The 16,602-nt window shown below is 48.6% G+C and overlaps 1 protein-coding gene across 7 annotated transcripts in view; it reads right to left on the bottom strand.

The window, feature by feature from the left end:
• PBX3 (PBX homeobox 3) overlaps nt 1-16,602 on the bottom strand; it is a 108,627-nt gene that overhangs the window by 15,800 nt on the left and 76,225 nt on the right. For all 7 annotated transcript variants that reach the window (XM_061476620.1, XM_061476616.1, XM_061476618.1 and 4 more), the window contains one exon: nt 4,943-5,184. In XM_061476620.1, the coding sequence (XP_061332604.1) occupies nt 4,943-5,184 (242 nt within the window). The remainder of the gene's footprint in view (nt 1-4,942; nt 5,185-16,602) is intronic.

The raw sequence follows: 16,602 nt of genomic DNA, 5'->3' as shown, positions 1-16,602 counted from the left end.
AAGCCGTGCCTGAGCCTGAAGGAGGCACTGAAGGAGGGAAAGCACAAGGAGGAGCTATCAATTATCAGTCCCAGACTACACAGGTGAATGGACACAATGATATAAACTTGTCCAAGCTGCATCATCAACAGACACCCCTGGATCCAAGCCTCCCCATGGCCACACGGCTGCCACGCTGGCATCCCGGCTTCCCCCACGCAGGCTGGGAGCTGCCACCAACTCTGCTGATTTATGTCTCGCTTATGGTTCTCAAAACCAACCGCAGGGCTGCTGTCTGCTGGGCAGAGCTGTGTCGTGGTCATGGGGCTCATCCCTTCCTGGGGCTGGCCTGGTACTAGAACACGTTTTGGGCACAAACCTACCCCTATCACAAAGAGGAGAGGGGCTGGGGTCTGCCGGCAGCCAAGGCAAACTGCTCTGGACTCCCAGGACCCTCATCAGATGAAGGTGGATGTGTGCAAGGCTGTGCACTGGCTGTGCAAGGACCAGCCATCCTAACACAGCACTGGGCTGCGGTCATGTCCAAAGCCACATGATTTCACTCTCATGCATCTAATGCAAAGGGCGATGAGTATGATGCTCAGCAACCAGTACATCACATGGAAGAAGAATCTCACCCAGGCCCCATACATTAAATATCTGTTTGACTCTAGTTCCCCTTTTCTCTCTACAGCCAGGGTGAAAAACATCTGCATAATTTGTCTGACAACTCCATTTTGGGGGATTCTCCTGTGTTTCAATAGATGGTGTGAGGGAAAGAGTTAAAAGTGAAAAGTTTATGCATCTAAAAACTCATAATTTCCTATAACATTTGCTGAACGTCTCGCAACTTATTAAGTGAAGCCATCTATGAATGCAAATGCTGATTAGCAATTTGGCAATAGCCCAACATTCGCAGAATTCACATAGCTTTTCTTTAAACCAGTAGTTCATACATGATTAATTAGAACATCTCATTTATGTAGTGTGCACTTTAGCTCATTACTCTAAGTAAAATTCGTTAAGTATTTACATTTAGATAATTAAAATCTGGGTACACCCTTAAGAAAGATGCATACACTTCAGGCAAAGTGGTTTTTTTTCTTTACACTACTGAAAGTAAATTACAGGCTAATTTACATCCTTGCAGCACCCGTTTGGAGGCAGCGCTCTGGTGAGGCTCGGTGAGCCTTGGTGCAGGCACCCTTTGCCAGCTCATCACCCCTCCACATCAATCACTGCTCCACAACTTCCCCAAGCCGTTCTGAGCTCCAGGTTAAGGAGTTCGACACATTTCATCCCTGCTTCCTATCTGCATATTTTCTCTCTTTCCATTTGGACACCCCGGGCAGCAAAGCTCACAGAGGTGACCAGCCACCACTGGAGCAGCTGGGTACCAGTGCCTGCTCCTGCTGGCATCGTGGCACTGGGACCGCATCCTTCCTGCATGTCATCTACCAAGATGCCTGGACAACCTTAACACGCAAAAGCTTGGGTTCAGCCATCTGACCAGTAGCCAAAGCACCAGCTCTGGCCCACTGGTAAATGATGCACAGAGGTAAGGTGATGTAGGCACAGAAACACAGCAACTCCCTCACTGAGATAGGAGAGCAGATCTGACCATCCCAAAAATACACCTGAATCCAAAGAACATCTCAGGCACACAGCTTGCCACGTGGCCCCTTATTTGAAGATCCAGGGAGTTCATTTTTAAAGTACAATAAAAACGGCAACTGTTGTATTAAAAATACTTTCAGATACGTCTTTTCTAGAAGAAATATTTTCCCATGAATATAGTACCCAAAATTAGATGCTTCAAAGCTAAAATTAGTTTCTTGCCTTCAAGAAGCAAAAATCTTTCCCTGAATTTACTTGAATTGCTTGATGAGACTTCCCTTGGTTACAGCTACTTAGAGAGCCTGGGTTTAAGGTATCTTCACCAGCACCTCCCACTCCCATCTGCAGTCACTTCAGTGCAGCAGAGTGGAAGCAAGCTCAGAAGACTCTGATGCTTTGTCTTGTTTTCTCTTGTTTATTTATAGCGTCCGAGCTACTTGATCCCTTTTTCAGTTCTATTTTTCAGACCTCTGCTTGGCGCCCGAGACATTATTAATAATGTCAGGTTATAAGTGATGGCCTTGTTAACCTGCTCAGAAACCTTCTAGGAGCGGGGATGCTCCTGCTAAGCCTTAATGCTTCATCAAGACTCCTCAGACAAGTGCATGAAAAAGAGAGGAAATGGCCCAAAACAGTCTCTGTGGGGCTGGTGGTGGCTTCTGAGCAGCCACACTTCACCCCAATTTGGGGTGAATTCAGAAGACATTTGTGAACTCAAGAAGCAGGTTCCCAGCTGCTCCGGGAGACCTGGGACCCTTCCAGTACTTTTGCCTACAGCAAAAAATGTATTTCAGTGTAATTATAGAAGATAGCTTTCAATATGTCATCTCTATTATAGCAGCTGTAAATTATGGAAGGAGCTGCCTGTGTACGGCCATTTCTCGCGGCGCACGGCGAGGGGAGAGCTGTGTGATGGCGTGACACACTTTCCATTTCTCTTGCTCTCTTTTTTTCACCCTGAGTGCATTCCCTTAACTGGCAACAAATATCAGGATCAAACTCCACGGCAAAGCATCTCCAGGAAGCTGCTCTGGTTCCTGCTGCAGTGGGACCACAGGAGAGGTGGCAGGAGCTGCTCCAGCACAAGGCAGGTGTCCCTGCGTGGGGCTGAGCTGCAGGAGGGCACCCACCTCTCCAGAACCTGCCATCTCTGGAGGCAAATATGCAAAGTCCTGGCTGCCTCTTGGCTGTGTTAAGACAAACCGGCAGGAGACAGTTTGCTGCCACGCCAGGGAAATGATCATGTTTCTGTAGAGCAGATGTGGCTGGGTGTCAGGATCAACAGGGAATTGTACATGTTTCTTATCAGCTCCACTTCTCCCTCCTTCTTAGCAGCAGCACTTGAGCATCCTCCAAAGTTTCCCGTGGTGTGGACGGATGGCTGTGACATTTCAACTGAAACCTTTGTAAATGGAGCTACAGGGCTAAAAATGCTCCTGCTTCCCCCACATCATTAAACTTATTAGAGGCAAAGGACACTTGCCAGGAAACAGCTGCAAGCACCAACCTGCAGTTGCTTTGGCCCCAGATCTACCTGAAGCCCGTGTCCCTGTGGCTTTATAAGACACGCTCCTGCTGGATGGTGCTCATTAATCCCCATCCCAGCGCTACGGGCTGCACACTGGGGCCCTGCAGCACAACTCCCAAGGGGCCATGCAGGATATTCAGGCTCCTTGGAAGGTGCGGGATGGGGGATTTGTGTGAGGGAGAAAAGGAGATTTGCACAAAGACCCTGTCTGTATTTGCTGTTATTTGTTCACTACTTGAACAACACTGTGAAAGAGGCAGCATGGATAAGGCAGTGCCCCGGCACCTGGATCACACCACACCACGAGCCCCTGAACCATGGCACGTCACCATCACCCAAACTACACTGTGCCACCATCACCCAAACCACGTCAGCCCCATGCCAGCCCTATGCCACTCAAGCCACAATCCTGTCAGCATCCACAGCAGGATGCTGCATGGACTGTACCAGTGGGTGCCATCGCCTCAATCCTCCACACTCCACCAGTGCCCCATATCCACTCCCCAGCACCCCATCACTTCCATCCACTGCGTATGCTCGGTGAGCACCACTCAGCTGTGTCAGTATGGCCTGGCACCCACCATGCCTTTGTTTCTGGTGGTATAAAAAACCTAAGCAAAGTAGCCAGGGACCTTCCAGAGGGTAATCACCAGAAAAAAGGGAAACTCTAAAATAAGGAGTTACTGAGGCAGCCAGGCCCCGCTACCCGCTGGGGATGCAGAAGGGGAAGGATGCAGAGGCAGAGCACAGGGCTGGGAAGGAGCCGGGCATCTCGGTGCACTCCTCTCCTCACCCTTGTGTTTTCAAGTGGTTTTATCACTGTCTCTGTCTCTCTTCTGTGGTTTTGGTCTGCACAGCCCAACACTTCGCTGTGAAGGGCTGGGGGCAAGCACAGGACATCCCCCGGCTTAGCTCAGGAAACCACCATCTGATGAGGTTCGCTGAGCAGATTAGGCTCAGGGTTTACAAGCTTTATTAAGACACCTCTGGGAAGGGAAAATGAAGACATCGGTTGAGGCTTGCAAGGGCCAGGGGTCCCGTGTCTTTCTTCCCTCCCGTCTCCTTTAATGCTGCTGTTCATTGCAAAACCAGAAAAGAGCAGAGGCAGAACACTCTCTCCCATGGATTACAGGGAAACTGGCACAGTGCAGCCTGCATCCTATGGGCAGGAGCCACACTGCATCCAGCAGCACATGGCAAACATTCCTGGTACCACCAGCGTGGCAAATGTGGCAGGTCACCAGGTGCCAGCAGTGAATGTATGCCCATGAGTCTCTGCAGCACTCTTCACTCCAAACAAAGACACCAAGTGCCGGTGTCCACCTGAACTGGACCTCCCTGTTCCCTATCTATAGCAGCACCTCCCAAAGACTGGGCCGAGCACTGTGCCAGCACCTCACTGCCCGCTCCCCTGCAATCTGCTTAGGAGCCCATGGGCTGAGATCACCAGCACTGCCCCTCGCCCTCCCTCCTGCACTCCCCAGCCTTGCAACACTTCATCACGAGGCACAGAAGCAGCACCGAGTGACAGACACTCTCCTCCTCTCTCCCTCTCAAAGGGGAGAAACACGGGCTTGGGTGTTGCTTTATGCAGTTACAGACAACAGAAAACACTCAGACATGCAAGACATGCATCCTGGTCCAGTGAGAGGCTCCTCAAAGCCCAGTGGACTCTGAGCATGGCTCTTTAGGGGGGAAAGGGATAGGGAAAGGGAACAGGGATGTGGTGTGGAGCGGGGCAGCGGCGGGTGCTCGCAAGCAGAGGTGTGGAGGAGAGCAGCGGCAGGTACATGTACAACTGAGAGGCTGATGTCTGACCTGTTCATATTTCTCCAGCTCTGTGTGATAGATTTGTCTGATCTGGGTCAATTTGGCTCTGTAATCTGAGTGTTCAATAGAGTTATCTGAAGACCCTCCAGAGGCTGCTGCGGCTGCAGCTGCTGCCGCCGATCCCCCACCTTTCTCCGGACCTGAGACTCCTTCTGCCAGAAGCATATTGTCTAGTCTCATTAGCTGGGGATCGGGAGGGTCTTCCTCCTGGGCTCCTCGGATGCTCAAACCTTGGGCAGAAAAGAGAGAACAAGAGAAAACACAGTCAGTATTTCTCACATCTGCCCGGCCGCTGCCCGCTCGCTGCACGCCTGAGAGGAGCCCTCCTGCCCCATAGGGCCATGGGGACCAGCCCTGACACGGCCCTGCCTCCATCCCTGTGGTGTACCCAGATGGTCACCCTGCATCGGGACTGCCCAGGCAGTTGCCATGGGGTGATGGCAGCGTCATAGGACACTTGGTTCTAACACAGAGCAGGAACATCTTCCTGCAGCTTTTAAAGGACCCTGCATGAGTTTTAAATGCTTCACTGTAAGAATAAAGGAGTGTTCACATGAGTACAGAGAGTATTCACATGAGGACAGAGACGTACATCTTCCATTTCTTTTCCAAGACATCTACATCTATGCACATTCATTCATGCACGCTCATTATCCTATACATTATATCGGTTTGATGCAAGTGTGGTAAAAGTATGTGCATTATTTATTTGGAAGCAATTGATTTGCTTCTCATTTCCTTTCAAATGGATCTAAGCACCACGTTAGCCTTATGGAGACTTGTACCACTGGACTCCATCCCTCCTATGAGGTCCAAAATGCCTGGGGAAAAAACTGTCACTTGCTCCTCAACTACAGGAGACTTCAGGCAATAAACAGGGAGATGCTGTAGATCCCATAAGCACAAATCCCATGGATGCAGACACTTCATGCATGCCCGTGGACTCCAGCTCCACACACATGGAGCTGAAATTCCACACTGGAGGAGGGAAATGGTGGAGACAGAACTGGGACCATCGCCTCGCGAATGGCCGCAGTGGGAACAGGGTGTAGAGGTTCTGGTGGCTGCTCAAAAGTGAGGATAAAGAAGGATTGAAACTCCTCCTTGCCATGCAGCACGTGGGGATATGGCTGCTATCGCGACACTGGGATACTGAGTGTGTGTGTAAAATCAACAGCACTTCTGCATTGTATTGTTGGGAATATTTTAGATCTCATTTTTGTTTTAAGTGGAGAATTTCCGAAGCGATGCTCCGTCAGCAACCTTTTCCGCATCCTATAGATCAAGGCTGACAATTTGTAAGTTTAATCAGGTCACGCAGGCACGGTGCCAAGCTGCTTCCAACAGTGCCAAAAAGAAAGTTTAAAACTAATTACAGTAGCACAAGAATCACTAGAGCCGTTGCTTCTTGATTCAACGTTCCCATTAGAAGTGTACCTCAACCATGCACATCCCAACCCAATTAACCTCTTTAAATCTGTTTAGGAGCAGGTATTCATGCTCTGGATAGAGTCTGCCCTGTGTGTGCCCATCTCTCCTCCAAACGGGCTGCACCAGACGTGGCAGCACCAGCCACAGCTGCCATACACACAGCTGAGCACCAGCGATGCTGCTGCCAATGCCAGCCGGGAACAGCAGCCGCTCCATACAAACAGATCCCACCCTCCATGTCCTAAACCCCACGCACAGCAGGAGGTGACCCCCTGACAGGCCAACCTTCCAGCAAGCACAGCATTAATTTGGCTCTAAAATATACGTTTTAAACCTGTCCCCTCCATTTAAAACTATAATTCCATATCATTTCATGGGAATAATAAAAATGTCTCATCAGCTCTTTAAATTATTTCTGTTGCCTGCTCAGAGGTCCACAGATGAGCACGGTTTGACAACACCATGCATGGTCCCAGAACATCCCCTGGCTGGCACAGCTCTGGCCAGGGAGGGTGATGCCACGCTCAGGGGTCCCCATGGCAGGAAGGGAGATGATTCCCAGCCAAGGGAACCCTGCACACACCCCCGTTGTGGCAAAGCCAGCATGGCTCCATCGGGAACGGTCCATCCCTTGTCCCCTCCTTCCCTCTGGACTCACTGCAGGGCTGCTAACACAGGGACGGCTTTTTCTGCGTTGTTTTGGTGATCAGCTCCTCCTGTTTATCTTACTCCTCCTCTATTCTGGTGTCAGTGTGTGTAACAACATTCTGCTTTTAATCCACTCCAGTGCCCATTTCCTTCTCATGAATGACTTCTGTTGTTTCTCCTTTTTGCTTCTGGACCACTTCTCAATTCATGTTTCCGGTGCTCTATTCCAGCTGTTTTTCCCCAGCTGCATCTCTGCTATGAAACTCATCCACTCTCCCTGTCTCACAGCAGCAATCCCACTCTGCTCCCCTGATGCTGAGAGATGCCAGGCCGAAATCTGCAGTAGAATAATTTGGTACAGTTGCTGCGGTTTCTGCATCATTTACTTCCACAAACAGGCCAAAGATTAAGGGGCTTTGTCCAAAACGACACTACCCATCCAGGCTTCAATTAATAACCAAATCCCCAACCTTCCTTGCATAAATCTGACCGAGGACAGCAAGCATTCCCCAAGGTTTAAATGCAAAAGCTGGTGTCTGCACCGGAGACTGAAGGAGCTGGCGAGAGGCCCTGAAGTACAAGAGGAAGAAACTCAGTGAATAAGGACAATGATGAAGCCACTAAGGTGGCTCACACACAACCTCAACATATATCTCTGGAGCTGGTGACAGAGGGGTTGGCATATTGTGTTCATCTCAATATTAAGGAACAATCCCACATCCAGAGGCTCCAGTTCGGAGCGCGTGAGCCTGCAGACAACCCACAGACAAAGGAATGACGAAGTGTGTGTGTGTGGATATAACATTTGTTTTGCCCCTGAGTGAGACGCATCATTCATTTGAATGGCAAAGCCACAAGTTGATTAACTGATTCTAACAAGAATTAAGCTGTGTGTTAATTCAGATCTTTCCTTATGAACTATACGGAGCAGATAGGCACAACTAATAGGGTCTTGTGTCCCTGGGGGCAGGGGACAGTAAAACTGATGAACTCCTCTGCAATCAGTGAAACATCAGCTCTTTGGCAAGTTGCAGAGGCTGCCTCGGCTGTAGGTCGAGAGCTTTTACTGTTCTCTGATAAGAGGAGAGCATCTCCTGGGCTCCTCAGCAGGGAGGAACACTCGCTATCCACTGGCAACACATCCACACCTCCCAGCACCTGCCTTTATAAATTACTCGTCGTTTGAATACAGCGATAATATATGTATTTTTTGACATATAAGCTCGCACTCAGTGGCTATTGTTTCCTTTTTTATTCCTCAGTATATCAACCTATGAGTTTATTACTGTTTAGCTCACTGACCTTTCAATGCATCGTGGAATTAAGGTGCAGAGCGGACGGGAAAGAACACAACAATACATCACTTCCAGCGAGCTACCAGCGCGCTAATGGCAGCGGATGTGCGAGGGCCCTGGCGCGGCAGCACGCTGACCAGCACCAAACCCCCATCAATAACCTGCTTGGAGGGAAGGTTCTGCCTTGGAGAAGTATTGCCATGGTCCACTATTGTTCACTAATGCCTTATGGGCATTTGGGTCTGCACAGTATTTAAAATCCAGCATCCTCGGTGACAATAGCGCGCTATAAGTTCATAAAAAGCATGTGTGCTACTGATTTTAATCTGCTTATAACTACAACGCTCATTTCAGTATCTCGATGATTTAGACAAATCACATAAACAGACACTAAAACATTGTTTAACAATGAACTTGGCTTTGTTATAAGACCACAGTTTTAGCATATCTTTCAGCAAATCGTAATTAGCTGTCTTTCAACATGCTGTGCACCTGCCCCCACTCATAATAGACGAGAGCATCTGCATAGACTACTGCATTCAGAGGCCAATAAATAAATTGCAGGTCAAAATTATTACAAAGCTTTCTTCGAATAAACCCATCTCCTTCACAATACAAAGCTGCAGATATGAAAAGTACCTAAAGCCCACTCAAATGGTATGATTACAGGGGCCGTTGGAGTTTAATAATCTGACTGTAATTCAGGCATTTTCAACAGCTCATTAAGGGTTCATTAATATATGGGCAAGCTTTTGAATTATAAATAAGCAGATTAGAAACCTGCAGTGTCTGAAGTGTACAGCAGTATCCTCGCCAGCAGAGTAACACTGCAAACACGACGCTGGGCTGACCCGGCAGAGGTGAGGTGGAGGCGCAGGCATTGCATTACCCCCTGCCTCCTCCATCCCATTTATTCCACCTATGGAGAGTGCTGCCCCTTCCCTGTGGCAACTCCCTGAGCCTGGGAGCACCTCAGCCACCAGTGGAAAGGTCCCTGTGGGGTGTTGGCCCCCCACAAGTGAAGGAAAAGTTAAAGCTGTGATGAACCCATTTTACAGACCACAGGGAGAAGTGGCAGGGACTGGGTGTGTGGAGGGTCCCTGCTTCACTGCTGGCCATGGAGCAAACCCGCCCCAAACCCACCCATAGGGTCCACCCAGCACCCCAACCACCTCTCTGGCCATGAGAGCCAACAGCCATTGGGCACACATCAAGGGGAGCTTCAGGATGCATCCCTGCAGGAACGCCGCATCCCTATCAGCGTTCAAGGCTAGGATGGAGCTCTAGTGGGAGATGTCCCTACCCATGGCAGGGGGTTGGAACTGGATGAGCTAAAGGTCATTTCCAACCCAAGTCATTCTATAAAGCTGCAATGGTGCCACTGCAACTGCTGCTCTGCTGCCCCTTTGTCTCCGGGGTGAGAACAGCCCCGGTGGCAGGAGGCGCCGGCGGCCCGGCGCAGCAGTGCAGGCTAATGTCACTCTCACTCCTACTTAAGGTGACTGCGTGGTGTGTGCACGTTTTTCATGTCAGGTATATTAAATATAACACGACGATGCACTGCACATTTCCACGCCAACCTAGTTGTCACTTTCGCTTGACTCATTCTCTATTGAGGAAAAATGCAGCACTGGGAATTTACAAGGCTTTTCAGTTAAATGGACATAAATCACAGGTTTCATTCAAACCGAATAATCACTGGCCATAAAGAGCTACTTGTCTCTTACCATATATTACAGTGAAGTTCCTGTGAGCAATAATGCAGCCATTCATGGCAAAGAAAAACAGAGCGAGACATTAAGAGCTGACATGTAATCCTGTTAGGAGCCTGACGTGGAGAGCGCGCCTGACATTTTTATCATATATGTCCATTTCTATTTGGAAAATCAGAATAATAAAAATGATTACTCCGCTGCCCGAACCTTCCCTCCTAAAACAGCCCGGCGAGATTTGTTTACATGCCGGGAAACTGCTTACTACGAATTCATAAATCTCTGATTCTGAAGCATTTCCCCTGATGTTTGAATTGAAGATATGACTAGAAAGATTCCCTGTAATACTCTTCCACACCTCCATTTCCTTCACTACCAACACATAAACTGTCAATCCTCGCCTTTATTACATTCCCCTTCATTATAAGGCTCCTGGCAGGATGCCTGTTTCTAACCTAACTTTCTTCCTCACCCACAAGAAAAAAATGGGTTGATGACCTTTGCTAAAGGTTCAATAAAAAATAGGGTGGATGCTAATAAAAAATAATTAGTGTCTTTGTCTCTACGCAGGACACGGACGTCAGAGAGCAGCAGGATGGATTTATAGAGGTCTTGGGCTTTTCTTAGAGGCACTGGGAAAAGTTAAAAGGGAATTTATTAGTTTTGGGAAAAAAATCCTATTAAAACCAAAGCTAGTTATGTGAAGAAAAGCCTCATTCCAGAACGTTATGGAGATGCTGTTAAACGGAAAAGGAGCATGGAAAGAGGTGTGTCTCTATTTTAGATAGATGGGGGGGTCAGGAGAGGCCAAGCCCGCAGCAGGAGATGCTCTTGGCATCCCATGCACTGCTGCCACTGCTCCTGTCCCACACCTGGTCTGTCAGGATCAGGCTAATCCGGGGAATGGATGAATCCCTGTCTGGCACTATAGCCATGTCACCCCATGCTGCCACAGCTCAGGATGTCCCCCTTCCTACATGGGACCACAGATGCCCACAGGTGTAAATGCAGATGTGAAATGAAGAGGGGGTTGACACCAAGCCGAGGCGAGCCTTGCCACACTCAGCACAGCCTCAGCATGGCACAGCTCTAGCATGGCTCCCTGCTCCTCCTGACACTCATGGGGTCCATCCATCGCTGCACCAGTGCCCAAGGGAAAGGTCAAGCCCATAGTGCAGCTCCTATGGCCACCATCACCTTTTGACATCCCCATGCTCAGCGCAGCAGAAGCAGGGCCATAGGGACCACACAGGATGTGGCTGACAGATCCCTGTTCCCCCTCATAAGCACCCCTCACACCAGGGTCCCTGAGCCCCAACCAGCCCAGATTTCTGCACCTCTCTCCCAAATGTGGCCTATGCCCTCGTGGACCTCACAGCTTCCAAGAGCAAATACCACATGCAGAAGGAGACGCCTTTACCACAGCTCGTGTTCAAACATTGTGGTGTTATAATCTTAAATAAGATGGATAGATCCCGAGCACTACATCCAGCAGCTAAAAGTGAGCCCCATAACGTTTGAACACCCTTCACATGAAAATGCAGTAATATACATTCCTTCAAGCTACTGTGTGTCCAACCTAAATATCATCAGTATGAAAGTTTACAGCCTTGAAATAAAAAAAATGTCCACAACAGAAACAAATCTTTCCTGTGATTACAACTTTCATCAGATTTATGGCCCAGTGCTCTACTTTTCATAGAAAATATGAAATAACTTTTTATAGAAAATATGAAATAACTGGTATTTTTATAAATTGAGTTCTTGCTACAGATTTTATGTCGGCCACATTTATTTCCCGTTGTAAATTATGTCTAAGTTTGTGCACTTTTACTGCATTGTCTCTCTTCTTACTTTTTTACAGATCTCTGCGTTTCCGATTCCATTTTCTCCTTTTGGATCATCCTATTTTTCTTGCTTACTTTTGACTTGCACTTAGTGCTAAAATGCCAGTCTTATTTGTGCTCAGCCTGAGGAAGCAAAGTACTCGATAGCTCCTCATCACTGCCCCTCCGCGCTCCAGAGGCCGCTTGCAAAGCAAGGATGTAAGCAGGGAGGAAAGCGAAGGAAGGACCCGGTTCAGGGAGTTAATTACATCTGCTGGAGTGATCCAGATTCATTTGCAATCCTGAGCAGAGACTGCTTTGACTCTTCTGCAGTTGTTTGTGCAATGATTTCCCAGCACACGGCTCAGAAACTACATCAAGGCAATGGAGATGGCTTCACAGCATTTCCACAACGCACACTTCACTAATGCTGATTCTACAAAGGAGCACTTACACCAGTGCTCTTCCTGCATTGTGCCTGGTCAAGGACTTCTCAGTCTTTATATTCTAAGAAGGATGTAACTGTATTTACATATGCATGAAAATGCACTGAACTTAAAGAGAGCAGGCAGATGTGGTTCTGCTAATGGAGAATCTCCTCTTGGCAACTGTGCAACCACCACGTAAAGATGGTGAGCACAGACCTTCCTCAGGAAGGAAGAAAGTACTGCACTCCACTTCCAGGTAGAAACACCAGATTTGCTTAGCCATGAACTTAATGGATCTCCGTAAACTTCACCCCCAAATCCCTCACGGCAAAAGGATGCTTCATGGATGGGATAATTTACTTGACTTCCCTTGGCACTTTTTTCCCCCTCCACTACTGCGGCCATCTTACTTCTCCATCTTACAGAATGATCCCAATATAGAACATGGACTGCATGTGCTGTAACCAAGCAGAGGGGCTGGAATCCCCCACGTCGCAATGAATGGCTTGTCCCCACATGTGGCATCAGCATGGCCTGAGTGCCACTGCTGCTGGCAGGACACATGCATGTAACAGCATGACATAAGGTTTTACTTGCATTATTATAAGGGACATAGGATGGCTTTACGGAGTGGGCTGTGTGGCACATGGCAGATTAGGGAAGTGGGAAAGCCACCACGCGCCTCTTGTGATGCTGTTTGGTGGGTTCTGGAAGCAGCCTGGTACCACTGTCACTGAATCCCAGAATGGTTTGGGCTGGAAGGGACCTCACAGCTCATCCAGTTCCAACCCCTGCCACAGGTAGGGATGCCTTCCATGGGCAGGGACACCTTCCACTCGACCAGGTTGCTCCAGATCATGAGTAAAGCCCCAAGAACCTTGCAAAGCGGTGCTGCAGTCAGGCTCCTGGTGATGTGGCTGTGCCATGTGCCCAGTGTCCCCCGAAGCAGGGGGGCTGCAGGGAGCAGGATGACATGGGCTGCCTGGCCCAGTCCCAGTGGAGCATCAGGCAAGTGAGGTCTCTGCTTGCAAAAACGCACTCTTATGTAAAAATATGATCAAAGTTTTATACATGTAGAATTTCCTCACAATAAATCACATACATGGGTATCTACACTGGGTAATAAAACCGAACAGATTCTAAACTGATCAGTAAAGTTGCTCATAAATTGTTGTTTCTAGCAAGCTGTAAACAAAAGCTGTATAAATACCAAGTGAGCCTTTTAATGTAACTAGGTGCACAGGGAAGTGCTCCAGCTGCTCTGCTTCCAGAGAAAATGCACTGGCTTTGGACAATGTTGGGAACTCTTTTGTTATTGCCCAGCATAAACATTAGATCTCCCACTTGATACACCGGCAACAAAGGCAGAGGAAGGAATAAATGCTGCCGACTTTGCTGTCTCTCATGGTGTTCTCCTCCTTGCAGAGGTTTTACATGCCATTATGTACCTGCACTTTGATGGGGCCGTGTGAAGCACATCTCGGCACTGTCTGTATTTTATTTAATTGCATTTCAACAAAACAAAGAAAGCACACAGACATTCATGCAAACCATGCACTAAAGGTAATGCTTACCTGAAAGGGACAGAAACTATGTGAGATTCCCAGCCCAGAAATCACAGCAGAACACCCTGCAAATTCTCATCTTTTGCCCCCATTTCAGAAGGAAAACAGAAAGGATCATTTTAGCTGCCTGTCCGGCAGTGAAACACCCAGCCAGCGAGCCCCCAGCACGGGACCCAGAGGTTAGGTTACCAGCACCGAGGACTTGGAACCTGCCAGGGAATAGCCCTTCCCAGAGCAGGTGCTTCAGGTGGTAAAGGCAGAGATGTCAGCTTTGATTTGAGCTAACAGAAAGGAATCTTTGGGTGGAAAAGCTCCAGGACCTTTGAATTAAATGAAAGACCAGAACACTCTACAGAATGTCTGCAATAACAGTCTCTACAGAAAATTATGAGGAACTACATAAATCCACCTTCTTCCTCTTCACACAGGCTCATTAAAGCAGTACTGACTCTCTGGGCAGCTATAATTCTGCTGAGTGATACCCTGGAATCACCCTGTCAATACCCAGTGGTGTGCTGCCTCTCCAACTATCTGTGCCCCTAATATTCCTCTCTTTGATGGGATTTGCTGACCTTTAATCTGATGCTAGTTTACTCTCATCACTGAAGTGCAAGTCAGAGAGCAATAAAACGGCAACCTCACTGATTCAAAAGGGAGAGCTAAAGCGCCACTAACTGTGAATCTAACCTTTTGTAATGGCTCTCCCCTTAAAAGGGGAAACATGAAGTGCAAGGCAGCTAAAACAAACAATATTTAATGCTGACTACAAGATTTATTGCAGCCCTCTTTGCATGAGTATTAAATTGGAATTTCAGGGCTGTAAACTGAGGAAGAGGAGAGGGACAGACAGTGGAGATGGAGCCATGGCCACACACAGAACCTTCCCTGCTCCATGGGCATCGCTGGCACCAAACGGAGCACGGCAAACACAACCAAAAGGTGCAGACAGTGATGTGGGGGACAGCCTGAGCAGACAGACCTGACCCCAAAAGGGCAAATGGGCCCTGAGCAGCACAGGGATGTGACAAGCATCAGCTGCATTACCGATAGGAGAGAGATGCATGGCACAGGCATGAGTGAGCATCCTCTGCTGGGGAGCCCAGCACTGGAACTGGGGATGGACAACCCTGGGGAGCAGCTCCAGGCCCTGCAGTGCACTGCTGAAACACAGAGCTGACCAACCTCACACCACCCCGTGCAAAGCACCTACAGAGTCATCATGGCCCTCAACCAGGAGCTGGGGCCACCAAAACACAAGAGACCTTATGCTCAAGAGGGTACAGGGTGAGGCTGCCCACCCGGATGGGCCCCTGGGCACAGGCAGCAGGGGCAGAGGAGGGATGGGGTGCAGTTTGTTCTGACTGAACCCCTCCAGCTGGGTGACCCCCAAGTGGGTCTCCCTGGGAGGAGGCACTGTTTAGCACATGTCTGTTGTAACAGAGAAATCGAGGGGAAATAAAGGCTATTCTCAAACTGCTGGTGCTCTTCCCCCAAGGAGCCGCTGGGGGCTGTTGCATGGCCTCTCCTATCCCTATATGGGGCAGCTCCAGCCCTCAAGCTGAGCCAGGGTCCCCTTGTCCAGCAGCATCACTGACAGGGTGATCAGTAAAGAGCTGGAGAACAGGCTGCCTGTACACGTACTGCACAACACCTCCAATGTTCTTTTATTTGTTCCATAAACGGCAGGAAATCACAACATGAGCCGTATCTTCCAATGGGTCTACATGCAACCACCACCACCAGTGGTGTCAGTGCCTCCAAAATGATTGTTTCCATGGCCAGCACTGAGAGAGGAGTGAGACTGGTACCTCCAATGGCATCCTAGTGCAGTGTGTGCATGAAGCAAGCAAATAAAGGAGACAAATCTCTCATGTTGTATACACACAGATCAACAGAAAACACACTGAAGTCACATCACAAAGTAAAAGAGAAATTATTGCATAACAAATTTCTCTCTGGCTCTCTGGGGAAAATAAAGACTGACAGCTTCGGGTTTAACAGGTGCTGCTAGAAGATGAGCTACTTATTAATACTGCTAGGAAGGAAAAGGATGATAAAAACTATAATGTGATTAATTATTTATGTTTACAAGCATGATTTTTAAGAGGTACAGTTTGTCATGCAAATCGCTTGGTCTGGTTCCACTCCACACCCCAGAACATGCCTGAGGCTCTTCATAACATGTGCAGCAATTACTAGGCCACTAATGGGGCAGCAGACCCATGGTCCAGGAGATGGTGCGCGGCCCCATCCCTACATCTCCTCCCCCCTTCCACAGCATGGGTTTCTCTGCCATTGACTAACACGTTGGCAGCATTTTCATATGGGGAAGAGACTGAAACAGAAGGTCCTCATGAGCATAAAAGCTATGGAAGCTCTTGCAGCCGTTCTCCTGGTGTGACTCCCTTTGCAGGTAAACCAAAGGCAGAGCAAAGGAGGTAAGACCCCACAGTGGTCCCCTGCTCCCCCTCCAGTTTGGGAGCGCTGCTGGTCCCTATGGAGATGGGCTGCAGAGTGCAGTGACCAATGCCATGGCATCAGCATCGCCAAAGCAGGCACAGATTTACATACAGCAATTACTGCACAAACCACCACCCAGCGCTCCTGAAAGGAAAATTGAAGCGTACATTTGCAGAAACTCACAAAGACAGACTTTGTCAAACCTAAGAGGCGCTGATAAGGGGAGAGCTTTTATAAGGGATACGAAGAGATGTATCAGACGAGAGCAAGGCTGAATACAAAA

Source organism: Pezoporus flaviventris, unplaced genomic scaffold, assembly GCF_033815535.1.
Source record: "Pezoporus flaviventris isolate CSIRO_AGI_PZ_B2104156 unplaced genomic scaffold, CSIRO_AGI_Pfla_v1 ptg000097l, whole genome shotgun sequence".
Taxonomy (NCBI): domain Eukaryota; kingdom Metazoa; phylum Chordata; class Aves; order Psittaciformes; family Psittacidae; genus Pezoporus; species Pezoporus flaviventris.
This window is presented reverse-complemented; position numbering and strand designations above follow the sequence as displayed.